General features: G+C 42.2%; 1 protein-coding gene across 1 annotated transcript; it reads left to right on the top strand.

The window, feature by feature from the left end:
• Positions 1-225: 225 nt before the first annotated feature.
• Positions 226-12,050, top strand: avpr2aa (arginine vasopressin receptor 2a, duplicate a; the record flags this gene model as incomplete). Its single annotated transcript, XM_083975019.1, has 7 exons — positions 226-569; positions 1,544-1,617; positions 7,392-7,780; positions 8,374-8,619; positions 8,872-9,018; positions 9,979-10,576; positions 11,851-12,050. Exons 3-7 carry the CDS (start codon positions 7,394-7,396, stop codon positions 12,048-12,050), a joined length of 1,578 nt encoding a protein of 525 aa, XP_083831145.1. The 5' UTR covers positions 226-569; positions 1,544-1,617; positions 7,392-7,393.
• Between the last annotated feature and the right edge of the window lie 5,932 nt (positions 12,051-17,982).

The raw sequence follows: 17,982 nt of genomic DNA, 5'->3' as shown, positions 1-17,982 counted from the left end.
TACACACACACATAAACACACCCATACACTTCATAGATATGTATAATACCCTCCCTCCACTCCTGGCTGCACGCTCCACCCTCAGTCCTAGAGGACAGGCTGGTTGACCCAGGAGGAGGGGATAGTAAGGGGAGGGAGGGGGGAGAGGTAAGAGCAGACGAAGCTCAAATTCATTTCTGCTGGTGGTGCTGGGGGCACAGCACATTGCGAGAGCACTAACGTGACGCACAAGGAGCCGGGACACACATGGCTATCAAATGGATTACTCTGACATACACTACTGAACTACTACACAGACAGGACAATACAGCCAGCAGGCACACAAAGGACTTGAAGAGATCTTGCAGAATTTCTTTGTCACATTAACCAAGAGAGGAAAACAAAAGGTGCTCGGCTTTGATGAGGACTCATTGATTCCTATTTCCCTGCCTAATTCATTCAGGAGTCAGCTGATATTACGCCGGGCATAGGGACTTGGACTGACATCAATGAAGATGTGAATATTTTGGGTCAAATTCAACTGAGCTTCTTCTTCACACAGCTGCAGCACTGAACGGGATCATATGTGAGTAAGTGTTTTTATTTACTCTGTGGTGATGGTATAATAAGATTGCAAATACGGATTATGACATTTATACTACAAATTCGTCTTAGTCCAATTCTTCCAGTAATTTTCCTCTAATCGCTGAAAACACTTTGCACGGTGGTCGTGGAAACTCGAAACTGTTCACATTGTCTGTCAATACGTGTGTAGGTCATCTCCCTGTGTATCTACGATATCTCATGTTCTCACGAGACACAAATACGCCACTCAACTTCTTTATTCAGCATTTTATGAGTTTTTTCTAATTCTAAAATAAACTGTAATTCAATTCAACTTAATTTAATTATAATAACTTTAATAAACTTCTCTAAAATTTTATAACACAATAATAGCTTTTAAAACATTCAGAAAATAGTGGCATTGTCAATTACACAACAAACAACAAAGAACTAAGCAAAACATTTCTTAAGAAAAGAAAATTTGCGTCATTTTCATCATTATATGAATTATCATGATTAATTATTAATATTGATAGACAAATGTTATCTAAACCTTTTTGGAAATAGTAAACCAGTTTTTTGCCTGAAGTGATTAATTTATTGACTATGAATTGAAAATTTAAAAAACCTCCAGCATTAATGGTAACTGTTTTTACATTTACGTTTACATATCAATTATCAGTGTCAAGTCTAAATGATTGAATGTCAACCCCCACATAAATCCTTTAAAGGAGTAAACACTCACAGTATGTGTTTACCATGCCTGTCAGTCCTGATTTGAACACATGTTTTATATGTGAACACACAGGGTGTGTTGTGCTGAGCTTGATTGGAAATAATTTATGGCAGATCCAACTTGAAAATACATCTGGTCCTTTAAGTTTTTCCATAGGTTTATAAAAAGCTCAAGGGAGAAGTTGGGTTAACATGAGCTGCTCTTGGCTATACAGTAATGTTAATGGACAGTGTTGGTGACAGCTCTCAATGCTTTGTCCTACAGTCACAGAGACGGGACCAAAAAGCACCAAGACATAAGGATACGCGTGAGAAAGCTTACCATGCACTGAAAACAAGGTGAGAGCAGAGCAGACGGGGGCAAACAATACACGCTCACCTTGGGGTGCTCTTCTTCTTTTATGTGCATGTGTGTGTTTGTGTGTCTGTTTCTCTGTGGATGTGTGTCTTACCTGTATTTTAAAAAGCGAATCAAAGGTGTTGAGATTATTAAAAGGGAGTTTTGCGATCCTGGGGCAGTGATGTGTTTGTGTTGCACACACGTCTGTGTCCTCAGAGCTCACTGATTTATTGTCTCATTCAGAAGATTTGTGGGGCATAACAACTCATTCAAAATATGAGATGATGGAAATATGAAAAAATTGCTTTGCAGAGAAGAAGTGATTGTGGAAAAATCACAGGGCTGAAGTCTTATTGAAAGCCTGTGACTCTACCATGACAGCAGTTTGTCCAGTCAGTTTCTGCTAATGTAATAACAATTGGATAATCCCTGTAGGTGAATGAATCAACAAATCACCGTTTGGCAAAATCAGTTTTTGTGATTGAGAGCTCAAATCTGTCTGTACCAAAGTGCTTTAGAGAGGTTTTTCCATTAATCATAAGCTTCTTCCTTTTTTTGTGTGTGTATGTGTCTTCTTGGCAGAGTTTACAATATGCTCAACATGACTGCCTTGATTGTAGCCACCATCAGGAGAAACCATCATACTCGTCATTACTATTATTTTCATGGTCAATTGAGTCTGATCTCTAACAGGGAATCATTTCATCGTGTTCATTTCATCATGTGGCACACAAACATCCAGGCCTGTTTAAACTGGTGTGGCCCAGTTTCCACTCTTCAGGGGGAATACTCTGAATTTTATATCAGTTGTGTGACGTGAGGAAGGCCCTGTTTTGTTTCGGGCACATGCTTGTTGGCAGTGTGCTGGTTAATGATACATAACAAGAAAAACAGTGGTCTCGGGAACAGGCTTTATCAGTGCTGATAAGGGGACTTGGAGCTTCTTCCACACCAAGACCCGGTGAGTTCTGATGTATTATGGAAATAAACTCATGGCGAATTTGCGAATACAAAATTCAGTGGGTGCTGCAGCGCACGCAGCTGCCATGTGGGCAAGTAATGACTGTTTGAGTGTGTGCAATGAGGTGTGGTCCCACATGATTAACATTTAATGAGTTGTTTGGGCAAGACAGTAAAAGAACAAAGTGTTTACTTTTATTGGCCACATGGGTTTCGGTCTGTGGTGAAGCTGCTGAGTGACACACACTGAAAGAGAGGGATAAATCACGAATCCAAAGCTGTGAATGTGATTTTTAATGAGCACAGAAGGCAGGTGCCTCCACAAATTGAAATGAATAAATATATATCAAGTATCCACCTGTCATTGAGCCGACTCATGCAGATGATGAATTTATGCTGCATGTGAAAGCGCCAGTTGGGATCTAATTTACTGATATGTGGGCCTTAAAGAAGAGAGTGTGGTCAGTGCTGCTTTATCATGCAGATGAATTTAGCACATCCCAGTATGTACCACCACACGATTCACCCAAACCTTTATTGTTTAAGAATCTATTGATTGGTATGCAAATACAGCCTCTTGCCACGGAGAGGAAAGCATAACAGAATACTTAAGTAAATCACATGATGTGGATCTAGTGCTTGATTCCTATATTTATTTTTCATTCATCCTAGATTCAAAGGAGCCAGATCATTTTAATCCTGTTTCCTGCTGCCAAGGTCTGTTAATGAGGCTGCTAATTCAAACCAAAATGAGTTATATGCATATCAAAAACAGTTACCCGTGTGGTTTTGATCTATAATGACAGAGGGTGGAGTGGAGGAAAGACATAGAGAAAAGAAGTGGGTGGATAAATGTGAAGATTTAGAGAAAACAACAGGTGAGAGATGAAAAAGATAGCACAGAGGAGGAAGAGCAAATGAGCTGGGGGGAAATACCAACAGGTTGTTTGAGTGCAGACAGGGATGCTAATGATGTAGAGGTCCTCATTCATCAAACTGGGTCAAACCTGGTCGTAGGGAACTAATCACTGACAGGCACATGTGAGACGGACGGGTGGGTGACGCCCGGGTCATTCATTACATTTGGATTATTGCACCTAGTGCATAAGCACCTGTTTTGTCTGTCACTGCTGCCACCACCACGTCATGTTAATGACTGATCCGTGTTAAATCAACCAGTCGTGGTCACGCACACTGTCTGCGTCTTATTATCCAAATATGATCCTCTGTGCATGGAAAGTGAAAATTTTGTTTACCTGTCACACAAGAGATGGTCAAACAGAGATATGGTAATAGTAAGCACTGTAGGTTTGGTGTCCATGTCATATTTTCTGTGTTTATTCAAATGTTTCCAGTTATTGCGAGGTATATCTTAAGACCATGAGCAGAACGTTCCCTGAAGGACCAGAGCAGAGGTTGTGCAAGTTTCAGCCTATTTATTATCAAATTCCTCAGAACTTTACCTCACATCCAGCTTTTATTCAAACATTTCATCTTGAATTTGAATGTATTTTGTCTACTAATCATTTCAACATATTAAACCATGAGTGAACTGCAGAGACTTTACAGAGTAAACATTTACAGTTTAGAGGAAGTTCTGCACTGATTTTTGTCAAAAACAGGTGAGAGGTGAAGACTTATGATAATCATGGGCAGATTAGGTGATGAGATAAGACAGTTATTTTCAAGATGACTTACATAACAAAACAGTGCTAAACACTGGTATGAACTTTAGATCATAGACAATACTCTTGCCTTGACCAACATGTTAGTTAAAAATTGTTTGACTCAGCTGAGCACATTCATAACATTTCCAGCTGATGGACAAGTTAAATCTAGATTCCCATTAAGTTTGTGGTCAACATCTCCACTACATTACACTCTAAACCTGGATTATTTGACACATAACAAAATTAAACATGACGTAGCTTGTCGAAGTTAATGACCAGAACATGACGAGCAAAGAGAACTGACATGTTGAAAGACATGAATGGCTGGAAGCTATAATGTTTTCTAGCTCACGTTAACTACCTGTTTCTGTCATCCCTGAGGCTCTGTGGCCCTGAGTGTGGGGAGAGCGTTGCACGATGGAGACGACATGAAAATGGATGGTTGCACACAGTTTGTCTCTGGAGAAGGAAGCATGGGAGGAATCGACTATTATTAATCAGGGTGAAAGCTTTAAAGCAAAGACAGGAGGCAACATACCGCACCAACTACTAAAAGCAGCCTGTACAGTCCATCCAGCACCGACATGGAATAATTTGTGCCTTACATTAAGTCGATCAGACAGATGGGAATGCTGCTGTGCTTGTGTTATTAAGGAGAGAGCACAGCAGAATACATTTTCAGACACAGTGTGCATAAATGGATACATTAGACCACATACAGCACAGCTCTGGAGACAACATTTACCTTCTCTGTGTACTGCCAATATAAGGAATTTCCTCTGAGGTCAGGAAACGCCATTGCCAGAAGTTTTACGCTGTCCGTGGGTCTCCTTTAGTTGAGCCATTGAGCAATTGAAGACAATCCATCTTGATTTCTTGGATGCACGATCTATGCAAATGAGACACATGAGCATATTTGGAAAAAATACTCTGTGTCCTTCAGGAATTCAAGGAAACAGGGGCTAATTCAGAAGTTCTCCAAACAAGATTCATAGATGGCTAGAACAGACCTTTCAAAATAAGTTCAGGAAAGAAATGCCTCACACACACTTTCCTGAGCAACAGATAAGTCTTGACACCATTAAGGTTCTCCCTACCAGTCATTAATCTGCTTATTGCATTTTTCTGAATCATATTTGGGAACATTACTGTAATACTGTGGATTAATTTTTGAGGCTACATCAGTATTATAGCACATCCCTCCGTCATTATGTTTTATCTGCACAGAGGCATACTTGAAAAGGGGATTTCACATCAGAAATTAGTCACATGGGCAAATATACATAATGAGATTATATAGAGGGTATAAAGAACCGCGCAGTACAAAGAATCCTCTCATGAATTGTGCTGTAATTACAGAGAGGGGCACAAGGCTCCTCAGGTCTCCACAAAGAGGGGCCAGGAGATTCCTTGATGGAAAAAGACCTCGTTGTCTAAACCCCTAATTAAAAAAAATGTGGAAAAGAAAAAATAATAAACAGATAATAACAAAGAATATTATCAGCTTTGATCCAAAGACCTTTGGACAAGGCCAAATATTTGAGCGGAATCCTAAAACCTAACTAAACCAATGCTGACGCAGAAGGAGAGGAAAAACTAAAGGTTTGATTTGGTTTATCCATTTATGGCAGTGTTGTGGTCGCCGGGTGTGGCAGAAGGGATTCACTTGTACAAGAAGAGAGTATTTGACTGAACTCACAACAGCAACGGTTCTGCTCAGATTCTCTTCCTTTCATCTATAGCTATACCTTCATGCTGGGCGTGGGGGTCCAGCTGGCCTGGCTTGTCATGCGTTCAGCTGAAGACATTCCTGTGGCAAAGCCAGCATGTAGCACTTGACAATGTGTTTAGCTGTGTTATCTCACGCACCCAGTGGTGAGTGCGTTATTACCAGCAAATTGACCATCGGGTCTCAACAGAGCAGTGAGAACAGCCTTGTAATGTCTTATTAGTCACACTCAGTTGCACAATTCGATCACAATGGGTTTCCTCCTATTCTTAGACATGGAAAATTTCCAAACACCCAGTTGTTTGTATACCTAACCACTCCTTGCTCATTAGTCAGAATAACACATCAGTGTGGTGTCAATCAACACACGCTATGTGATAACGAATAGCAAGTCTTTAGAGCTATATTTGACCACCTCCCTTCCTATCATCCTCTTTTCACTCCTCTATTGTCATGCCTTTTCTCAGTTTTTATTTCTTTTCCTGACATTTCTCCGCATTGCCTTCATCTTCCTCCATTTTTCCTTCCAGACCTTCCTCTGCGATCAGTTTATTTGACCAAGTCGGCCTCCAGCATCCCACGACTCTGCTTTTTAAGCTGTCATATTATTCCTATCGACTTTCCGTACTTCTGCACCATTTATTTATAAGCAAAGAAAAATAAACGTAAAATTTATTGAGATCAACAGAGAGTGTGACTGGGGGAGAAGAAAAGAATGCATGGATGTATGAGAGGATGATGAAGAAGGAGAGGGGGCAGGAACAAAAACAGGGGGGGAAACAGGAATGTATGGGGTTAGGCCTGGGATGAGAGCGATTATGAGAGCGGAGGTGAAAGAATAAGAGTGGTGGGATAGGGAGGGAACGCTGTCAGATCAACCTTGAGAAAATATGGCAAAGAAAATAAACCATGCTCGATTTGCGTCAAGCACAACCGGAGGCATTGAGAGATGGACAAACACACTGAAAACTTCATAAAAATATGGAGACTGTATCAAAACACAACAGCATTCACATGATGATTGCTACAATATCTGGCTTCTATTACTTTCTGTCAAATTTCAAGAAATTGCCAAAAGGATGCTATTTATAATATGCAATGTGAAACATGTATCATCATTATGGGTCCTTAATAAAAGGCCTGTGTGTTTTGCTTTGTATTCTCAGTGGTACGATAAGGACAACCCTGAGTATAAAATTACTCAGCTGACGAATACGAGGGCAACTGGAGGAAATTTAATAAACGGGTGCTGTTATCTTGATAACTCAGAACAAGTAAATTGTTGATAAATCTGTGCTTGTTAAAATCTTATGACCCTGTGCGGTGGCCGTTTTTGCGTAAGACATGGCTAAAATAAACCACAAACAACATGTCATAGCTGCTTTCCCACATTAACACTTTGTTTGTCTTTCAGGAATGGAAAGCATCAGTGTGGAAACGGACTGGGATGGGTTAGGCCTCACCTCTCTGGCAGCCACAGGAAGGAACAACTTCTCTTCCTCATCCCTGTTTGTCTCTGAACTGAACTCTTTCAACACGTCTCACAGCGGGGGTTCCTTCTTTGGGATGTTCCCCGAGAACGGTTCCTCCACCACCACACCTCACACTCTCCCGCAGCCCAGGGCCAGAGACCTGGGCCTGGCCAGAGCAGAGATCGCGGTGCTCGGCGTGGTGCTGGCTCTCACCACCTTGGGCAACAGCTTTGTGCTGTGGGTGCTGCTGAGGAGGAGGAAGCACAATGCGCCCATGCACGTGTTCATGGTCAATCTGTGTTTGGCTGATCTGGTGGTGGCCCTCTTTCAGGTCAGTTGCTATAAAACACAACATAAAGAAACGTAGGCAAAACATTTCGGTAACACTTTAGATTAGGGAACACATTAACTAGGTGCTTATTAATATGCATCTAAGTAGCATAGCTCCTTATTAGTAATTATTAAGCACGTATTAACACCTTATTCTACATAGTCTTATTCTACCTCTATTACACCATTTAAGATTTTTCCTGATATTAACTCCTAATTATCGCTTATTCATTGTAAATTAATGCATTGTTGTTTCTGAATTATGATGTGAACAACCAGTGGGTTATTGGGGCCTTGTACTGGGGCAGTAGCACAAGAACAGTAATTCTTCCTTTATCACTCTGAATTAGTATAGCATTAATGCATTAATTTACAATGAATAAGCGATAATTAGGAGTTAATATCAGGAAAAATCTTAATTCATGGTGTAATAGAGGTAGACTAAGGTGTTAATATGTGCTTAATAATTACTAATAAGGAGCTAGTAAGCTACTTATATGCATATTAATAAGCACCTAGTTAATGGTGAATATGTGTTAATCTAAAGTGTTACCAACATTTCAATCACCAAAAGTTTCTTCTTTTCCTAACCAGGTCCTCCCTCAGCTAATATGGAGAATCACGGAGAGGTTTCAGGGGCCAGACGTGCTTTGCCGCTGCATCAAGTACTTGCAGATTGTTGGCATGTTTGCTTCATCCTACATGATAGTGGCCATGACAGTGGACCGACACCAAGCCATCTGCTGCCCGTTGCAGGCCTACCGTGGGGGAGCGGTGTCCCGCTGCAACACCCCTGTCATGGTGGCCTGGGCCCTGGCACTAGCCCTCAGCATACCGCAGGTAGGGAGGCGTAAACACAAGGGGAAACAAAAACCTGTCTCACATACGCAAGAACATGCACAAACACATGGCGAAATAGGAAATGAGGTCTCAGTGGGTGTTCACACCCTGATTGCTACAGTAAAACTCAAGATGTTGTCTATTTTTAGCTCTATGAGTTCACTACAGTTCAGCTAATGGAGGAGGAAACTGACATTCATGTGTGTGAGTGTGCTGAACCCCCCCCCCCCCCTTTTGTTTGGTCTGTGTCAGGTGTTCATCTTCTCCCGCTCAGAAGTGGCACCTGAAGTGTTCGAGTGCTGGGGTCACTTTGCTGAGCCGTGGGGGCTGAAGGCCTACGTCACCTGGATGACTGTGGCTGTCTTCATCCTGCCTGCGCTCATCATTACCATCTGTCAGGTAATTCTGGTTGAACTAGCTGGACTCTAAATCTCTGCATCAGCCACAAAGACCATTGACTGCTGGCAACATTATCCAATAATGAAGCGTGTGGCATGAATGAAATGTTGTTTTGTTTTCATGGCAGGTGCATTTGGCAGGCATTGTTTGATAACCCGTTGGGAATTGTGGTTGGTGTTATGTAGCATCCCATGGCGGATAGGCATTCTGGGCTGCCTCCCATCAGCCCTGCTGCTCTATTTAGGGAAAGATATTTCCAGGGTCCAGCTATTTCCCCTAATTAACACAGCACTTTGAGGACCACTGCTGAGACGGGTGTTCAGAAAATCTGCCCACTCGAAGAAGCTCCTGCCAGGAAGAGGAATGTACCAGATCTGTGCCAAACATAGAATCCTTGACCCTCTTTCATTATCGCATTTCAAATCGAGAGGCCACTTCAGACACTTTTTCAGAAGTATGATGATGCAGCTGTACTTTGCTAGTACTGAGTGGATAGAAATGCGGATGGAGAGGCTTGTCAAACTGTAGTCTAATAAAGCTATTTTTAAAGTTGGCAGAAGCACAACCTTTGGCTTTAACAATCTTTAAATTCAGGAAAAACAGCTACAAGCATGAATCACCTATCAGCCCATAAATTCAAATTATTGTTTTAGTTGCTCGGGAGACTTTGCATCAATAAATGTTTATGGCAGCTATGCGTATTGTTTCAGAGGAGTAGTTGACTTTAATAGCATAAAAATGTCTGACATGAAGGCCAACACACACTCTTTTGTTTCTAATATCCTGTCAATGTTAGAGGAGAGATGCATAAAAGATTGTCTCCAAGAGCAAAGACATGAATCTGAGTCTGGCAGGTGTCAGTCATAAAACCTAACCCCTCAGGCTGCTGAGCCTTTCAACAATGCCTTGTTTCAGTCTTTTTACACTGTGCTAACTCACTTCATTATCCCTGTTTCCTAGATAAGAATCTTCAGAGAGATTCACAACAACATCTACCTGAAGTCAGAGAGGGTGGTGATGGCTGAGTTGAAGAAAAATGAGATCCTCTTCCGCTTCCACAGCTTTAAGAAGGATGATGAGCGGGCCAGGGAGAGGGGGAGACGGACGTCCGGGGGTGGGGGCAGGGACGGGAGAGGAGGACAGCACTTGAAGGGCGCCAATAACGGCCCTAACAGTAACATACATAACAGCCAAGTGGAAGAGTGTTACGACTATGTACCGTCTTCCATCCAGTATAGCAGTTGCTGTGGTGAACATACGACAGCAACAACAACAACAACAGCAACAACAACACCACCGCCAACGCAGCAGCAAACACTCAACACCTCAGACTGCCAGGAGTCCTACGTGCCCTATGAGCTGGCCTCAGGCTCCCCCCGCTGCTCCCTGGACTTTGTTCCCCCTCACCCCCCAGCTGCCCCACCTCCAAGCATCACCAAAGCCATGTCCAAGACAGTGAGGATGACTCTGGTGATTGTGCTGGTCTACACGATCTGCTGGTCACCGTTCTTCATCGTCCAGCTGTGGGCCGCCTGGGACCCCACCCCTCCAGATCAAGGTCAGTCACAAACATGTTTTCTGGGTCCTGTTTACCCAAGTCACCGGCCTGATTTCCAAGAGCTTTGGTCCCTTGTTGCAACATTCCCGTTGCTTGCAATCCACCCACAAAAAAACAAACAAACAGACATCCGTTTTATAAGCACTCAAAATGAATAATTTAAGTTGTTTTTCTCCGCTGCATTGATCCCCTTTAATCCAGTTTATCCACTTAATTGCACTAAATGTGCAAACCTTATCTCCTCTGCCCTGTAGGCAGCCACAAGTGACTGAGTCTGGTTTATAACAACAACCTCTGATCAATGCTGTTGTCCATCTCAGTGAGTCGAAACATAATCCCACTCATTGCAAAGACAAACTCCAGCTTAGATGTGGTAACAGTGAGTGAAGTACAACATTGAAAAGTTTGTTTGAACTCGTACATTGGAGACCCACATTTTGGGGCATATCTTGGATCTGATGATGCCTTCACTGGCAGCCAGAGATTAAGCTACTATGGCCAGTACAGCCCTAATTTGTGGCTGATAGTATGGACCGTGTGGGTGTCCTCTGATGTGAAGCTATAGGCAAACACCCTCGGCAAGTAAATAACCTATTTACATCCCCTGCTGATTTTGCAACGTGGCCAGATGTTGACGTTTCATCAACAATGATCCCTGGCAGCAGCTTGAAAACACAATGAAGATCACAAACAGAAACACAGTGCAAGGCACGTAAGCTTGAATACACACACGTGCACACACACACACACACACACACACACACACCAGTCTTTACTGGCAAACAGCTCCACACACTCTGATTATTATCAGCCTTCTATTCAACAAGCAGTTTGTTCCTATTGTCCTCAGCTGACCACAGTGAAATAAGAATATTTTAGGTAAATGACTTATTGTAGCTACAAAAAAAGAGGAAAAAATGGAAAACAGAAAAGGGAAGTATGTAGGATTTCGCCCTCTAGGGTATTTACAGTCCTGTTTCTGTTGCGGAAAAAAGAAAAAAAAACAATTATCCTGAATGCTTTATTTTCAAACTGAATAGATGTTGTACATATTTATGTCTGTTTTATAAGCAAGAAGAGGACAATGTTGTGCACGTTGTGATCATCTGCCCACAGCTGGAAGAATGTTCACCACTAGTCAAGCTGAACATTTTTATGAGTGTGTACATTCTTGTGTCTGTATTTGCACATGTTTATGCACTTAACTTCTTCTTCCTTTTTGTGTGTGTTTCTTCCTTTTTGTGTGTGTGCGTGCATCTGTGTGTGTCCTCTAGGAGTGGCCTTCACTATCCTGATGCTTCTGGCCAGTCTGAACTCCTGCACCAACCCGTGGATCTACACAGCTTTCTCCAGCAGCGTGTCCAGAGAGCTGCAGCACCTTCTGAACTGTTGGTCACGACCAGGCCGCCGGGGCTCCCTGCCCGACGACTCCACCACCACGCACACCTCCACCACCAAGGACGGCCTGTACTGACAGTGGCTGATGAGACAGAAACAGACATGCACGAGTGCACACGTGGCCGTTGCGTGAACATGCTGGTGGTTGCACACGACTGCTCCACCACCAACACCACCGCCAGCATCGCAGCCTGAGAACGGAGAGCGCTGACCTCCACCAGATGTTTCTAACAACAAAGGACAGCTGCACTGTCAACAGGACATCTATCAGTAATCACCTGTCCCCTGCAGCCGAGCGGTGAGAAAGGGTGTCATTGAGGATGTCAACAGCATTTTATGAGGGCTCTGTGGAATATACAGTGGCCGTCGGTGACAGCATCTGCTGTACAAATTGTCCTTGAGAGTAAAGAGATTTTCACCTCTGTAACAACCCTCTGCAATGATTCAAACAGGAAAACCAGTGCTGCACAGACAAAGCCGAACAGCAGGAATGCAAGGGGTGGTACACTGTATTAATGGGCCTACGGCATACATAATGTACAAAGCAGCAGACAGAGCTGTGGGTGTAGAGGTAGCAAAGCAGCAGGCTAAGGGAAAGAGAGAGAGAGAGAGACATACACATAATCCGTGAGACAGTGCAAGACGGCAGTTGGACTGAGAACAGACAGGGGATGACATGGATGTTACAGCTGCAGGAGTGGTCCTGAGAAGGTTGAAATCTAATAATGTGAACAAACTTTGTTAAATCAAAGAAAGTGGATTACAGACAGATGCTTGAGGCTGAATTCATATTAGCTCAGGAGGATTCAGGTTCCTAAGAACAATAGTGATTTGTTTGCAGATCGGATGGAGATTCAGTCATGAGGACTGTGCAGCAGAGAGCCAGAGCAAGATGCCGCCCGACAGTGCACGAAGACCTGCAGTACTGTGGGTTTACTTAACACAGACAAAAACACACACACACACACTCAGAAATTAACTGAGGTCAAGGGTCAAGGCCCTGGACAATCCACGTTTCCACATCCAACTGGGACACAATTATGTGATTGTATTTCATACAAGCACAGAACATGAGGTACAAAAAAATGTTTTACTTCCTGACAAGGTTAAAAAAGAAAGGAACATTTACATTATGCAGATGAGACGGGAAGGAAACAAATTATAAACTTTCAACAGCATTCCATGTACAGCGATGAACAATGTAAAGTATATTTATTGAAAATGTAAGGCACATTAGTTATTATTACATTTTGTGTAAGATAAATATTGAATGTAAATCATACAATTGTAAAGGTCCGATATCTGCAGAGGAAACAAGGAGATGTTAAACCAAAGAGTTTTATTTATTTTTATTTTTTTAAAGCTGGACTGAAGAATCATTTCAGGTCTTGAAAGTCCAGATGTCACAAAGCTTCAGTAGATAAGACACTACTAAGTGTAAACATAGACTACTACGTATCATTTAGACTGCATGCCTGTGTAGGAAAAACTCCACATCAACATGTGAAAATACTCCCAGTCAAAGCCAAGTGCCTGAGATGTCAGCAGACGTTTTTTAGAGGGGCCTCCCCTGCTGAATTAATCTTCAAATGATGTCAGCCATGTTATTCTTAGAGCTACCACCAGAACAGGGATCACTGAATATATTACACCATGAGCCATGTGTACTTCTATCTCTTTATTTATTATTGCATAAATGAAAATCTACAAATTCTGAATATAAATATTTTAATTCCTGTTACTATGCTCTGTTCATGTACAATTTTATATCATTTACCACATGCAGAGTAATGTGTCATGACCCGCAATGCTATTACTTTTTATGTATATGTAAATATATACATATTTATATATAAAAGAATGATTATGTAATATCTTTCTGTTTGTATAAAAAAAGATTAGAATTGACTGTATTTGGTCAAACTATCCGTTTCAGATGTTCCCCAAAATAATAGCGTGTTTTTTTTAATGCTCGTTTTGAGCCAGTTTAGCACATTCTTTTTTCATGAGACAGCAGTGTTATGCAGTGTCTGCAGGCCAACACTGGGATGCTTTCAAGGTGTCTCAGGAGTGCCTGTCTGGGTTGAAGGAGAGGCCTCACCTTTTCCTTTGTGCGGCCAGGGTGTTTGGGCTTTCGGCACGCCACTGTGCATTTGTTCCCCAGACACAAGCCTCCACTTTGATTCTCTGCCAAATGAAAGACTACAGCAACAACATCCCATGTCTTACTTTGTTATGTCAGGAAATAGATGAACTTCTCCCAAATCCTGGGGGTGTTCATGAATTTTCCTCTTCCTATCAGGAAGCTGGGGGGTCAGAAGATGATTCTTCTCTGCTGAAAGGGCCAGACTTCAGAATCCATCCAGCCTTTCAGATTTATGGGAAAGGCCAAGCCCACTTTGCTCCGCATTATACTGCCTGTACAGCCATTAGTGAACATTACAATAGATAAATAATGAATGTATTATAATAAGTCAAGCATTTTCTGGCACAAACACCTCACCAAACAGACACTAAAATTTGACCCGTCACTGCACAGAAATCCTCTGTCAGTCTGTCTTGTTTCTTGAGGATGGAAAACCTGACAGCATCACCCCCCTCCTGTCAGAGCGTATGATAGATGGTCTATAGGGTAGGTCGCTGCTTTTTGTAATCCTGCAGTGTGTTTGTCAGTGCGGGTGTGTTTATGTGGAATGTTCTGATGTTCCTGGTTTCCATACTGAAGCGAGGTTGACGTCTAAACTCAAGGTCACATCTTCATTACAGAGTGGGGCAACGCTTCCTGCCAGACCTGCGGCAGCGTTTGGGGTATAAGGGAAATAAATGACCCTGCTGTGTGACTGTCGTAAGGGCAGGGAAATAGGTGACTTTTCTCTTAAAATCAATTAAGGGTCAGCCAAGGACTACATCAAGTGGCTCTGAAGAATGACGGAGCCCCCCAGCCTTGACCAAAGTCGGTATAAATCAAACCTGGAGCCAGGAGCTTTACTACACTGAGCAATGTGTCTGCATTGCTTAACTCAAGCCCCCTCCACAGACCTGATGACTGCCGAGGCTGTTACTAAGCTCATTCCAAGACACCGGGAGGCATATCTGGCTCTCACCAACTTACACAATCAGCTCCAGAGTGTATGTTCGCAGAGAGCATCATACTTTACAATCAGAGAAAGTAAAAAAGAAAAGAAAAATGAGCCAGGCAATTTATCATGCCTTTGCAAAACAAACTTTCTTTGTTTCACCTTTTTCTCCTTCTTTCTCTTCCACTTGATGATTTTGCACTTAAGTGATGATAACAAAGGCATAACTGCTGCTGTTTTCGGGGTGATTTTAGCCAAATATAGCAACACTTTTATTTTTATTGGCCGCATTTATGGCCCTGCACAAAATCTCCCCTCATTCCTTCTCGAATATGAAGTATTTACTGATTTAAAAGCGGTTATTACCCTAAGAGCCAGGGGATCAAGGGTTGGCTTTTATCACCTTTCACCCACCTTGTTTTCATTACTCAAAGCGTGGTTATGTTTACACCTCAACACGACCCTGTAATCTTTCGGTTTTTTTCCTCATAGTAAAAAACAGACATGTGGACAGCAACTGATAAAACCCTTTTTATGGGCGCTCATTCAACGTGGGCTTGCTGGATTCATGTGCAAAGAAAGTGTTTTGTGAAGCAGTCTGCTCTTGTTTAACCTACAGTATTTCATGGGTCACAGCCAAACATGAGAGGTGCACAAAAGAAATGTGGAGGGGATGTCTGATATGGAGGAACATACAAAGAAAAAAAAGGGCAGTCTCCCCTTACATGGCTGGATCTTGACTGGCAGCTGCATTGACAGACACAGTGGATTAGAGGATGCCTAACGAGGACAGGAAGAGGAAGATGAGAGAGCACAAAGTATATTCACTCCAAACAAAGTCAAGCTGTTGTGGTTTAAGCAGCTACACATACAGCACGCCTCACTGTACATACACATCCATGAAATAAGCAGAACAATAACTGTTATTATAGTATAAGGAAGTGGAAGCCAGCAGCATGAAAAGATACCATCTGTTTTCTGATTATTGAACTAGCCCACAGTTTGTTTGTTGACCTGCTTCTGCTTTACAAGTTTGAGAAGGACGAGAAGTGAAAACAATATTTGCAGCAGAGACAGAAAGTGTGACTTCATGTGAGAATCATTTGCGCGACGCCAGTTTCCACATTGCTGAATCTCACTAAGCTCATCCGTGTCTGCCCCCAGAGTTGGTTTTTTACACACCTCTGTCAAAGCAGCTTTTCTCTGCCTCACAGCACGCACGCACACACGCGCACACACACACACACACACACACACACACACACACACACACACACACACACACACACACACACACACACACACACACACACACACACACACCACCCGAGTAACTCCTATTTCAAAGTAAAATACTTTGTCTTATGTAATATTGTGGTACCTCTAAAAACAAAGCTACAAGATGGTTTGCGCAAATCGAGATTAAAATCCTGTGTTGTGTAATTATATAAAAATAAATGTGATTCAGATCTGTTTGTTTGCATGACCCAAATCATTCAACATTGAAAGAATAAACTATGACTTCCTGAGTGCATTCATTCTGCAACAACAACAATCTCAAAATATTTCACTCGACATCCGCAATTATCTGTATTGATGTTTAGGTCGGACCTATGAACTCTGAACTCCATCACAAAGAGAAGGAAGAGTCTTGTGTCAGCATTGAGTCAGAGGCCGTCTCTGACTGTTTGTTCTGTCCATTTATATCCCTTCTCCAATTGCTACAGTCTAATAGGTGACTCCATGAGGGAGTGTCTGGACTTGCTCCATGCAGCTCATGTGCTCTCTTACTCAACAACACTGTGTTGCGTCTATTATCTCCCAACTAAAGGTGAAGGAAAACAAAAGCTAAGATGTGCGTACACCACGAAAGTGTGTGTGTTTGTGCAGACAGAGCTATAGAAAAGGCAGACATATGAGAAACTCCTTGTGTGCTTTGTAGACTGTGAAGTGTTTATGGGAGTGGATCGGGTTACTTATACACAAAGTTTACATTATTCTCATGTGAGTCAGTGACAAGTTGCAGTTGTGCTGTAGATGAAAAAGCAGCACTCAGTGTGCCGTACAGTGTGTGCAAACACTGATAGAAGCCAGCTACAGAAATAGACATGCTAAGTTTAAATCCCTTTAACAAACTGCATCACATAAGCATGAGATCGCTCTCTAAGTACCTGTAAATGTGACAAAATTGAGCAAAGTGGATCTGAGACAGAACAATGGCTCTAAGTGCATTATGCAACGTGTTGCATTACATTAACAACAGCTGATATTGAACCAGTAATCATAAGCAATCTGTCCATGAGGTAATAGCTGGCCTCACTGTGGCTGCTGTACGCTTTAAAAGCAGCACAGTGCAGCCCCAGTGTGTTCAACTGGTGGAACTGCACCAAAGAGAGAAAAAAAACGCTTTCCTGGCCGACACTGAATTACTGATTAAATACACATTTATGTGTTCACTGTTGGTGCATATTGAGACAAGAGACAGTAAATCAGGTGGTCTGTTCCAACACTCACTCTCATCTGGATTATCAGGATGCCAGAGGGACAGCGATGCCTCTCCCTCAGCAGACAAAAAAAGCTCTTGTGTCCACAGAGAGTTCATCCACAACTGCCACACTGAACATGTTTACAGCAGATTACTTTTGAGGTTTCTTATCTACAATACATTTAATTAAATAAATACTTCATGGCTTTTAGTAGGAAAAAAAATCCTCAATAGTTATTTTGCTTTAGCATGAATTTTTTTGAGAACTGGCGATCAAAAACAGATTTGAAGGGATGGAAACTGCAGTTCTTAGGCACATCTGTACCCATCATTAATTAGTCTGTGAAAGCTTAATCTTGTTAGAACTGGTTATCGTTTGATCTAGATGAGGTCAGAGAACCAGTGAATCATTTAGACTAACAATTTAGCACTGGCAACCAAAGTGA

This window comes from Trachurus trachurus (genome assembly GCF_905171665.1).
Source record: "Trachurus trachurus genome assembly, chromosome: 7".
Classification (NCBI taxonomy): domain Eukaryota; kingdom Metazoa; phylum Chordata; class Actinopteri; order Carangiformes; family Carangidae; genus Trachurus; species Trachurus trachurus.
Note: the sequence above shows the minus strand (reverse complement) of the source record. Positions and strands in the feature narration are given on the sequence as shown.